This window comes from Cynocephalus volans, chromosome 13 (assembly GCF_027409185.1).
Source record: "Cynocephalus volans isolate mCynVol1 chromosome 13, mCynVol1.pri, whole genome shotgun sequence".
NCBI classification, from domain to species: domain Eukaryota; kingdom Metazoa; phylum Chordata; class Mammalia; order Dermoptera; family Cynocephalidae; genus Cynocephalus; species Cynocephalus volans.
The window spans coordinates 90,408,863-90,421,780 of record NC_084472.1 but is presented as its reverse complement, the minus strand read 5'-3'; the positions used below and the strand labels follow the sequence as shown (position 1 = coordinate 90,421,780).

Here is a 12,918-nt window from a genome sequence, read left to right as displayed (position 1 = left end):
CCTTTTGGTATGTGGTCTAACCAATGTATGGATTGAGTTTTAAACAGGTTCTCAACAGCCAGGAAGTGAGGGAGCAAGTCCATATTTACCTGCCTGGTTTAGGCTAAATAGGTAGTTAAATTGGGTAACGCAAGACAAAAGAATTAAAAAATCCATTTAGTGATGTGTGTTGTCCAGACTAATCAGGTTGCAGCATTGATGAAGTCAAAGAAATCACTGCCCATTATCTATTTGGTTTTTGATCTTTATAGGAGACTGAGGTTAGCATTAGTATCTCTAGAGAGTAAATGCAGATATGGGGCCATACTTGAGACCTGCGAACACGGGCTTTGAGAGAAACACTGTAAAATCCATTCTCTGTCTTGAGTTTACAGCAACACTAACTGGCAGGCATGATAGATGTTTACCTAATGCTAATACTTCTTTTTGCTTTGTCATAAATGACTATGCTTTTTAAAAATTCTCTTCATATATTCTACTTTCTCATAAAATGCACTTTTCTTGGTGTACTTCAAATGCATGTAAAAAAGTGACTCTTTAGCTACAGCATGTCAGTCGTGACTGGCCACCTATCCAGTTTCACAGAGAATGTGAAATCTCCCCAAGGCTTAAATCTGCATGACTGGCCTTTCTGATGTGTTTATAATAAGTCCCCAAAAATTGTCTTTAAAAGAAAATGAGCAATATGCATGGAAATATATGTGTGTTTCCAAAATCTTACATGAAATGTCTGTGTAGAAAAGAAATATATCTTAGCCCCAGGTAGCACCCAAAAAGTCTAAGACCAACTTATTTGCCCTCTCATCATTAATTTCAAGGTGACAAGCCAGTACTGGCTGTTTTTAGGGCCTGTATTAAACCATCATATAGTTTTTTTAAGTGCATTCTTCATAGAATGAAAGAATAAAAATAGAAAATATTGAAACAGTAACAATAATATATTTACAGAATAGCCTTAAAACATAATCTTTATGACATAACCTACAAGTTGCCAAGTACTGTTTAATGCTCAACTGCATTACCGAACATAAAACATACTTCTAATTTTGAAATGTTTATCCTAAATATTTGGTTGGATCTTCATGCTGCATATTCATTTACTATTTATGAAGGATCTTTTATTAATACTTTATTTAATTTTTTTTTTTTTTTTGGCAACTGCCTGGTACAGGAATCAAACCCTGGACTTCAGTGTTACTAGCACCATGCTCTAACCAGCTGAGCTCATCGGCCATTCCAATACTTTAATTTTAAATACTGCAGAAACGTAAAATGATGTTCAGCCAATGTAATTTTCCTCCGTCATTTGTCTGGAATATTGTCAAGCTTAAAATTATTTGGCCCATTTTTACAAAACAAGAATAGCTGCCTCTCTTCTACTTTATATGCAACTTTTTCTACCTGTAACCCTCGACTTACCTATTGCCTAGTAGAACAGAGCCAAAAAATGCAATATCACCTGTTCCCTTTAATTTTATTAGACTTTTTTCAATCATGAATTTTTAACATGTTTCCCAAATTCTAGGCAGTCATAAACATTTTGTTTTAGTTTGATGTAATTCACCTCTTACTTTTTGTCTTCAATTCTTTTTCATCTCTCTGTATTTGTTCTCTGTGTTCCTCTGTCTGAATTTTCTGGTTCTCTGTGTCATCTCTGTGTAACGTGGTCATTAACACAGTGGATGCAGTACTCCCTCCGGTATTGACTGTGCCAGTGGACGTAGCACCCCCTCTTCTGTCAGTACTGTTAGTACTATTTGCCCAGGTGACTTGAAAGTTGCTGCTAAGCTGGCCCCTAACATTCCTTTGGAAATGGAACTTCCGGGTGTGAAGATTGTACATGCTCAGTTTAATACACCTATGCAGTTGTACTCAGATGACAATATTATGGAAACCCTTCAGGGTCAGGTTTCAACAGCTCTAGGGGAAACACCTTCAATGAGGTAATATGAGTCTTTTTGAACCATGGGCATATTAACTAAACACATGAGCAATGTCAACTTTACTGGTGTCTTTTAACATTGTCTTAATTGAAAGAAAGCTATGTGAAAAGCTTTTTTAAAATATTAAGGATTTATTGCAAATATTTAGGCCTGATGATAGAGGTGACTTGAAGAATTATCTAAGAAGAGCTTTATGTGACAGACAGCGATAAAATGAAACCATGTAAGGAACAAGAGCATATGTCTTTTAAAAGCTACAGTGTACTTTACAAATGTCTGGAGTAATATTTAAAGTGATTTATAATCTAGTGTACCCTATGTCTGTCCTTTGGGGGTCAAAAATTAGGAAGGGGGTAGGAGGGTCAGAGGAGTTTTATAAGAGGTCATACCTCTTCTCTCTTCTGATGGCAGCTCATGGACAGGTAATTCTTTTACCATGCATAAAGGTTTATAAGTGAATGCCCTCAGTCTATTACTGTAGACGTTAAATTTCTATTGATCTCTATTTTGACTAATTTCTTCTTTATTATGAATATTTGTTCAAAGTGCTTTTGCCATCAAGCATATTTTTTTGACAAAAAGATTTATTATAGGATAAACTCTTATTACTTCTTTCACTATTAAAGAATCACTTTTCATAAATTATAGTATTATACTGCTTAAGAGTGCCATGTAATGATATTCCAAAGATATCTCTTGGGCTAAATACATTGAGCTGATTATAGCATAGTATATCTCAAAGGCATTTTGTAATAAATTTCAGATACATAAGATTATTTTCATATATGACGTAGGTCATAAAAATATGTGCACATAACAAATCTTTTCTGCATAATGCAATTAAATAACATAAAATAATATAATAAAGTATTTGGTACCTGTCATGTAGTATTATGAAATTTTTTTATTGTTCATCATGAATATATTTGTAGAAAGCGTATTAAAATAAAGCTGCTATCATTACTATAAATGAATTTTAATGTAGCTATTTAAAAATATACTCAACATAACAGGCATAAAAATGAAAGTTTCTATATTATGTGCTTTCAAACACTGAGAAGTTGAATTTCTTCAATTTACAAGCAAAATGATACCTTTGTTATTTCCAGGGGTTAACAAATTAACCTTAAAAACAAAATTTAACCATATGTTTTCAGTTAAATATCGAAAATGAATCTGAATCTTACTGACAATTTTATGACTGAGAATAATCAAACTGGGCTCACTCCTCCTGCACTTTCTATCACGTGCTTGTTGTATTTTCTCTAAGACAGGTTAATTTTGTTCACCTCTATAATTAATTATACACCCATCAGACACAAGTCTTGGTTTTTTAAAATTTCTCTTTCCTAACAATCACCATTTAGTTTCCCTCCAAAGTATTTTGCCAAATGAAGAAGTGCAGACATGACTCCCAGGTTTATTGCTCAATGACATTTTTAAGGCAACCCACATGAATTCACATATTTTCATTGTAATAGAGATTCACTTGAAAATACAAAATCTCTGTTCAGGAGTTGCTGTAAATCTAGCGGTTACTGCTTACTGACATCTATGGCATTTTCACGCCTGGTGCCCACAATGCTCCTGATGATGCTTTGCCCCCCGTGCTGTGTTTCAGTGAACCCACCGCCTCGGTGCCCCCCCAGTCAGATGTGTACCGGATGCTCCATGACAATCGGGATGAACCTACTGGGCCTCGCCAGTCAGGCTCGTTCAGAGTGCTCCAGGAGTTAGTGAACGATGGTCCTGGTGAGCATTAACCAGTAACGTCTGCAAAAACATCACTGATGGAGGCTGTTGGAAGGGCAGAGGAAGGGAAGGGCAGTAAACATACTGGGAATGAAAGTCTAAGAATTGGTTCTAACCAGTAATCAAATGAGTCTTTGCCCAGACGATTTGGGTGGTGCCTCCTTTAGGAAAGGAGCTTCCAGAATGTGTCCAATTAGCCACTAACTGAAACCAGGCATTAAAAGGCACCAAAGACAAATTCCATCCATGGTAGTCAAGAGCTAGCTCAGTTTATGAATCATAAAATATAATTTAAGCTATTATTTAATGGGTACAGAGTTTCTGTGTAGGATGATGAAAAAGCTCTGAAAATGGATCTCGATAGTGTTTGCACAACTTAATATGCCACTGTTGCACACTTTAAAGGGGTTAAAATGATAACCGTTATGTTACGTATATTTTTCCACAATAAAAAAAAATGAAAAATGCCCTCTGCTCCTTTGAGCGTTTCGTAAGAGTTCCCCCCAACAACAACAACATTTTTTAAGTAACTCCGCTTTGTAAGGCCCTATTTCAGAATGAAGTGTCTCGTGTTTGAATAGGTCCTGGTCCTTTTGAAATGATAGTGCAATGCAACTTAAAAATTCCTAAGGTCAAAGTGCACACTTTAAAATAGAAGCAAAGTACACACTGCAGCCAGCTGTTGCCTTGCCATAAATGGAAGCACTCTGTTTTGCAGATGACCGTCCTGCTGGAACTCGGAGTGTGAGAGCTCCGGTTACAAAAGTCCACGGCAGTGCTGGCGGAGCACAGAAGATGCCGCTCTGTGACAAATGTGGGAGTGGCATTGTGTAAGTTTCATTTTTAACCTGGGAATTCACTATAAATCTTGGTGGCAGTTCTCTGTTTCTTCTACTTTAAGGCTTTACATATAAAAGGCAATTATGAAAAACTTAAATTTCTATTCATTGACTTAAATATTAATGTCCATAACATTTAGCACATCTGAGCAGCATTCCTTAGATGTACCCCAACACTGGCATATGTGAATCAGTAATCTTAAAGTATAATTTTAAGTATACTCTATTGAAAAAAAATGTGCCAAATGTATATTACAAAATCATTTCTAAGAATCATGACTTGGCTTCAAAAAGCCCTCCCTTTGTTATGGATAGTCTTTGAATAGTTCTTTTTTTCTGTATGAGTGCAATCCCAAGGAAACAAATACAGGGGGTCATCACATTGTTAACTAAAACATTAGCTTTACCTAATTTCTTCAATTACACATATGTGGAAATATAATTTTAAAAAATACAGCCAGCTTCCATTTCAAGGGACTTTGTTTGAATCGCCACACCTGCTAGTTCAAATCTTCAAGTGAACCAGACAATCCTAATTTCTCCACTGCTTATGTCCCATGCAGCCACTTCTCTCTCATTCCTTTATTCTGTCCCCTACCATTAGCTCCCACACTGAAGCACCATCTGTCCAGTTACCCAGGATACATCCCAGCAGGGAAGTAGGAGAGATAAGCCTGGTTAGAGCAAAGGGAGGAATGTAGGGCAGAAAGGAAAAAGCAGAGCAGGGAGCTCAGGAGCAGAAAGGATCCCAATAAAATAGTTCATGACATTACCAAAAGCAATTATTGCTCCTACATTGGGGAAAATTGTTTTGACAGCAGAGAGGTAAGTATCCCCACTCCCTGGGAATTCCGTCTCTGCTCCTTGATCTGTTTGCCCCATAGAACAGAGGCTGGACCACCAAGATAGAAAGCACTCAGGGGGACTTTTAGTGGTGGAGACAACAACCTTTGCCCAAATAAGAATCCCTTGCAGGATGTTTTATCTGTAGCCTGTCTCCCTCTTTCAAAGAAATGATAGGGAAAGATCATGAAGTAGAATCCTACTACTTTTCTATAAACTTGTTTCAAAATCTGAAAAATATTCACACCATCAGCATCCTCGGAGAGAAACACGTGGTGGTTTATTATGGGTGTCTTGGCTCTCCCTGACAATTACACACAATCCCACAGCTGTGCGGAGGCTGTTGTTTCCCGACTTTGAAGCAGATATCACCTGCCTTAGCTGTAGGTTCTCTCCCTGTGTCCTATCACAGGTTTGCTCTGTGTGTTTTACCTGAGCTCGTTTTTCCCTGCAGGGGTGCGGTGGTGAAGGCCCGGGATAAGTACCGGCATCCCGAGTGTTTCGTGTGTGCTGACTGTAACCTCAACCTCAAGCAAAAGGGCTACTTCTTCGTGGAGGGGGAGCTATACTGCGAAACGCACGCCAGAGCCCGCACGAGGCCCCCGGAGGGCTATGACACGGTTACCCTGTACCCCAAAGCTTAGGTCTCTGCAGGCGGGGGCAGGCGCACCCCACCACGCGCTCCTAACACTGATGGCTTAAGCCAAGGCTTTTAGACGTTTGTCTTACTGTGCATTGAGGAAAAGGAATGGGAGACACCTGCTGTATGACAAAAACATCCATTTAGCTATGTTTTGCAACTCTTTTTATGTTTGGGGCTAGCACTAATGACACTTAAAGCAATAATTCTTTGTATGTCAAACTCCACACTTTACACTCAAGATATTTGGAGAGTCTAATTGTCTTTCCTTGACAAATTGATTTTGCAGTTGTAGTAGATATCAAGTAACAATCTTGTATTCTAACGTAATCTGTATGTATTTTAACTATATAGTGCATATCAGAGAGAAATTCCCTGAATTTCTCTAGTTTCATATTCAAACAATTATACCGCTGGATGCAACAATCAAATACATACAGCATTTTAAAATACTTACTGAATTGGCATTCAATGAATTCATATAAAGCCAACAGTTCAATGAGAAAGATCAATCATCTTGACATGGACACTAACAAATATTTTAAGAAAAATGTGGCTTTAGTTTTTAATCACTCAGTTACTCTTTCTTATGAGCCCAAAATTTCTGCTGATGTGAGGGGCGTTTAATTTGCTAGTTAAAGGCAATTCAGTCTCTTTCAAATTAAAAGTTTCGTTTGCTTTGACATAGTCTCTTTCAATTTATATGTCTCTTTTAGATCATTCAGTCAAATTGAAGTTTCAAAGTCCATCAGGGCTATTTCTCTGTGCTGAATCGTTCACCACTGCCACCTCCTTCTTCTTAAGATGGCATCTCCAGGAGGAAACAATTTAGGGGGACCTCCTGGAGAAGACGGGGGCTGCTGGTCTCCTGGGGTTCTGCCTGTATCCATCGCTGAAATCCATGGTTTCACTTGTGATGTGTTTTCTCGACATAGTTGGGGCCAGCCAATAACCCCACTTCCACCACCACCTCCAAAACTCTTAGCTCATCCCTGGAGTCATGGATCCTTTGCATCTCAGACATGAACTTCCTCTGGTCCCCGGCCCAGGCAGTCCTACATTCAGGCTCTGCTTGGAGTTACCTTGCCTCTCACCCAAGGTGTCCCCATCCTTTCTGTGTTCCTCTCTGGGGATACACAGGAACTTCTGAAAGTGTCCCTTCAAAGTTCAAACCTTGGGGAGTCAGGGGGATGGGGAGGAGGGCACTGTCTTTGGCTCTCTGTCTTGCCACCTTATCACACAGTCATCTCTACCCCACTGCAGCTGCTGTCTGTTAGCCTGGAGCAAGTTTTCGCCTTTAGCATCCCAAACGGGACACAAGTTTTATTGCTCTAGGAGTCACCTAAATATTATTAATTATTTCTGATCCTGAACTTTCCTGGCTTTTGACCCAGTAAGAGGAGCCAGAACACCTACCTGGCCCCTATAAGTATTTAAGATTGCAACCCCTACACCAAAACGTAAATTTATTAACAGAGCTATCAAAAAATAAATAACTTTGAGCTCAATACATGATATTTTTGTTCAAAGGTTATTTTTAAATATTTTGTTCTGAAAAGGATAAAAACTTAAAAGTTTGGAAGCTAGAAAGCAAATGAATGACTTATAAAACCTGAGAAAGTTAAAACACAAAGTGGCAATGGAGAAAACTGAAAACCAACCCAATGAACTCTCTAGAATCTTGGCAAGGGATGGGAATTGAAAGCACCAGGTATTTCCAGGTTAGAGGATAAAGGTGGGGCTGCTAGAAGGAGGACTGAGTGGAAGCTGTTTGAGAAGTACTTTATCCCTAGAGGCTCCCCACTATGCCCACAACACACACACACGCACGCACGCACGCATACACACACGCGCGCGCGCGCGCCATGGCCTGTCCCAGCAAGTCTGCTAGGTACTATCTGGAAAAGGTGAAATGGAGCATCTCTGAATTGGAAGATGAAAGCATAGTTGACAATATGCGTACTCTACCGAAAAGAGGATAAATTATGTAAGAATGAAAGACTCATGAGAAAAGTGTCTATCAGACATTATATTATACATTAACGTATGTTGTATGTTAGACATTAGACAGTATTTTCCTTAAAATTATATTTTTTGTGTTTATATGTAGGAGAGTACATGATGAACTACTTAAGTTCAAATGTTTAATAGGGAGATTTTTATAGTAAAAAAAGTAGTATAGTTACAATCCGTAATTTAGGAGAGATATGGCTTAGATTTGATAATTTAGACTATGTGAGAAAGGATTTTGAAGCATGCCCTAAAATTTCATGTTCATTATTTTGAATAAAAATTATTCTTTTGACAATTAAACCTAGAAATTTAAACATATAGAGGAATTAACTACAGAATTAATAAATAGAAATGAATGCTATGTGAGAATTGTTTTAAAATTATAAAGGTACAGGATGAAAATAGCAATGTTGAAATAGAAAAGAATTAAAACTTTTTTAAAAAGCAAACAAATGAGAAAGCAATATTTCCCCCATCCTACCATTCTGTCTTTCAAAAACAGATTCACACCAGGAATTCTATAAAGGACTCATGCCATGAAAAAGAATGCCAACCAGTTTTGATTTAGCTCACAGAATAATATATTTTCTTAGAAAATAGCCTAGCCCTTGTGTTTAGATTTATAAACTTATGAAAGCTAATAATGATCAATGAAACTATCCATGATTAAGAATTTGGCATCTATGAACTTTGGACTCAGGATTTCTGGTTTTTCAGAGTAAACATAGGATAGAGTTGCTACACTCTCTACGTATAGGGTGATTGAATGTAAACAATTCTAGTTATCACATATTTTTGCACCTGCATAAGCAGAGTAGAATAAAGCTTAATCGTTAATGTGACCCACAAACAGCTTACTCATCTCTGGGTAAGATAAAGTTTGTCAATTGCCCAACATGGGAACAGTCCCAGATAAGCAGAATGGAGCTTTAGGTCTCTTCTATTAACAACTCAGTTGCAAAAGTTTGTCAAGTTGTCCTTTGAACAGATCTGATTTCAGTCCTAAGAAAAACTGCTAATTGAAACCATTACTCTTTATTATGTCATCATGGCCTGAGGTTCTTTTTTTATTTATGCTGTGCCATCGGTATCTTAAGCATAAAAAAGAAGACTGAAGAAAGAATTAGGACATTCAGGTAATTCAAGTAAATAGACCATTTGCCTGACATACAACTACTTCAAAATAAATCTTTCAGGTCTTTATTCATTTTTGGAGAACTCAATAAATATTTACTGAGCACTTCCCAAGTAAGAAATGTTGAAGACTAGATATAACAAAATACGCTTTTGAAGACTTTTGTTTATATTTACAAAATTACCTTTTTAAGTTAAAATTCTTCATGTGATTGACTTTAAAGCAAAGTACATATAAGAAGTGGTTGCTTTGTCGTAATGACTTTCTTTCACATTTTTTAGTAGTATTACCAACCATTTATTCATTACAGAACATGCAATCAAATATTACCATTAGCTCTTTAAATACCTGAAAACTTTGTCTAAGTATGCAGAGAATGTTCAACAATATATTTTCTCTGGGAATAAGGCATGTCAGCACATCTTAATTTATGAAAACCTAAAGCACAATTCCATTATCCATTACTCAAAGAATAGTACAATAGCTAAAACCTAATTGCTACTCCTACCGTAAGTATCTTGCATAAATAGATTTTAAATTAAGGTTATATAAATGTCAAATGTTTATTTGGGGATAAAAATTATTCCATTTATTTAGTTCTTCAATTATTCATCTGAAGAAGTATGTACAGGTTATCTATTTCTGCACCAAGAGCAAAATTATGTTGTGAGTTTGAGTATCTCTCACAAGGCCAAATTCTCATTCCACCTCATTTTCTGATGTATACAAGTTGAAAAACCTGGGTGTGTGTATTACTCCTCGTATATATATGTGCCAGGGTGTGCACGAATCTGTGGTTCATTGAAGCACTGCTGATATGTAACCAATGTCACACGTACTGTGTACAATTCTGCCACAGCTGCCACTTCCTTCAGTGTTGCTCAGCATCTGGGGCTTCTTGCATCTGGGGCTCCAGTTGCTGCTGAGTTCCCCAAATTCCCACCCATCACCCTTCTAGAACACTGCTTCATACTGCAAACCTTTCATTCCTCCTCGTGAATATACTTGTCCTTGATCTCACTTCCTCTGATTAAAGCTTGCTCTGCCAGCTAATTTAATAGGTTAATTCATATTAACAAGTACTAATAACTTTCTACTGCTCTAATTTATGTCATATGTTTGTATTTTGTTCTAAAGACAGTCCTGTAATCTAAAGGAATGTCTTCTATGGTAGGAATTCTAGATACGTTTGTTGGGGGAAACACTGTGGTGGTAGGCCTTGGGGTGGCTCTCAAATGACCTCATTATGAACAGGAACAAAGTTGATCACAGGTTCAATACCCAGTTTAGCTATTTGACTTTGTTACCTTCACAGATTACACTAGAAATTGAAATACTCTTCTGAATAATGCAAGTTATTTAAACATATGGAAGACCAAAAAGATGGTAGTAATAGAACTGTACAAATTTACTACTCCAGGTAGAGAAAGTCCAAGTGTATATCCTCATGATGGGTTGGTAACAGTAGCATGTTGTAATATGTACACTACAATATGTATTTATAACTACCACAATTATCAAGAAGTGAAGCTTTGGGAACTCTGAGAGCAGCAACTGGAGCTCCAGGTTCCATCTCAGAAGTTAACAGCAATTGTCAACTGTTATGGATAAGACCTGAAGATTCAAACTAATTCATTCATTATTATCTAGTTAAATGGGTTTTGAGAGTTATTTGATCAACACAGAGATTAATTCCACTTTTTTATTAAAGCATAATTGATTATACATATTTGTGGGGTATAATGTTGAATGTCAATACCTGTGGCCAATGTGTGATGATTAGATCAGGATAATTAGCATGTTCATCATTACAAAATTAATTATTCCTTGTGTCCATTAACCAATTTCTCGCTAACCACCCTCTCCCTCCCACTTTCCCACCTCTAGTAACCACAGTTCTACTCTCTCCTGAATGTTCAACATTTTATTGTAATTGTTGTTTCAGTCATTTATTTATTTATTTATTAGCTCCCACTTATGAGTGAGGACACGTGGTGTGTATCTTTCTGTGCCTGGTTTGTTTCACTTAACATAATTTTCTCCAAGCTTATCCACACTGCTGCAACGGCAGAATTTCATTCTTTTACGGCTGAGTAGTATTCCATGGTGTATTTATACCACATTTTCCTTATTCAGCTGTCCATTGATGGACATTTAGGTTGGTTCCTTATCTTGGCTATTGTAAATAGAGCTGCAGTAAACATGGGAGTGCAGGTATCCCTTCAACATGATGATTTCCATTCCTTTGGGTATATACCCAGCAGTGGGATTGCTGGATCATATGGTAGCTCTATCTGTAGTTGTCTAAGAAACCTGCATACTTTCTTCCATAATGGCTGTACTAATTTACAGTCCCACCGACAGTGTAGGAGGGGTCCCCTTTCTACACATCCTCACCAGCATTTGTTATTCTCTGTCTTTTTGATAATAGCCAGTCTAACTGAAATGAGATGATATCTCAAAGTGGTTTTGATTTGCATTTCCCTGATGATTAGTGATGCTGAGCATTTTTTTACATATTTATTGGCCATTTGCATGTCTTCCTTTGAGAATGCCTATTCAGCTCCTTTGCCCATTTTTTTAATTACATTATTTGTTGCTTTCCCATTAAGTTGTTTAAGTTCCTTGTATATTCTGGATATTAATCCATTACCAGATGTACAGTTTGCAAGTAGTTTCCCACATTCTGCAGGCTGCCTTTTCACTCTGTTGATTGTTTCCTTTGCTGGGCAAAGACTTTATTAAAAGACCTCAAAAGTACAAGCAACAACAACAACAAAATAAATGAGAATATATCAATTCCATTTTTTAAAACTTTTTATTGAAGCGTAACATACATACAGAAAAATGCACACATCATGAGTGCATACAGCACAATGAATTTATTCACCAAGTGAACAAACTCCTGTAACCACCATTTGATAAGCAGAACACAGCTAATCCCTAAACCTACCTCCTGCCCTCTCCCATTTATTAACATCCCCTCTTCTTCAAAGTTTTCCACTGTACTATCTTCTAACACCATAAATTAGTTTTGCTTTGTTTTGGAATTTATGTAAATGAGATCATATGGCAAACTCTACTGTAACTGGTTCTTTATTTACATTACCCTTTCCATTGCTCATCATTCCTATCTGCATTTCCATGTTTCCACCTTCCTTAAGAACTTTCTTTACTTGTTCTTTAGTGCAGACTTGCAGATGACAAATTTGCTCCATTTTAGTTTTTCTGAAAAATTTTAATTTCATTTCAGTAAAGAACTCTGGATTGGCAGTTCTTTTTTTTTTTTTTCTTTTTGTGTGTGTTATTTTATTCTGGTAAAATATATATAACATAAAATTTACCATTTTTAAGTATACAACTCAGTGGCATTAGCTAAATTCACACTGTTGTGAAATCATCATAGATATTCATTTCCAGAACTTTTTCATCATCTCCAAACAGACTCTGTACCCATTAAATAATAACTTCCCATTCCTCCCACCCTTAGTCCCTGGAAACCTCTGTTATACTTTCTGACCCTACGAATATGCCCATTCTAGGTACCTCCATATAAGTAGAATCATACAATATTTGTCCTTTTGTCCCTGGGCTTCTTTCACTTAGCATAATGTTTTTAAGTTTCATTCACATTGCAACATGTATTAGAATTTCATTCCTTTTTACGGCTGAAAATATGCCACATTTTGTTTGTCTAGTTGTTTATTGGACATTTAGGTTGTTTCCACCTTTTGGCTATTGTGAATAATTCTG

The 12,918-nt window shown here is 36.9% G+C and overlaps 1 protein-coding gene across 3 annotated transcripts in view; it reads left to right on the top strand.

The window, feature by feature from the left end:
* PDLIM3 (PDZ and LIM domain 3) overlaps positions 1-6,700 on the top strand; it is a 29,945-nt gene extending 23,245 nt beyond the window's left edge. For 2 of the 3 annotated variants that reach the window (XM_063077222.1, XM_063077221.1), the window contains exons 5-7: positions 3,565-3,695; positions 4,414-4,525; positions 5,832-6,700. In XM_063077222.1, the coding sequence (XP_062933292.1) occupies positions 3,565-3,695; positions 4,414-4,525; positions 5,832-6,021 (433 nt within the window). In that variant the 3' untranslated portion in view covers positions 6,022-6,700. Of the gene's footprint in view, positions 1-1,679; positions 1,944-3,564; positions 3,696-4,413; positions 4,526-5,831 lie in introns of all 3 variants that reach the window. The other variant, XM_063077220.1, reaches the window with a different exon arrangement.
* Positions 6,701-12,918: the final 6,218 nt, after the last annotated feature.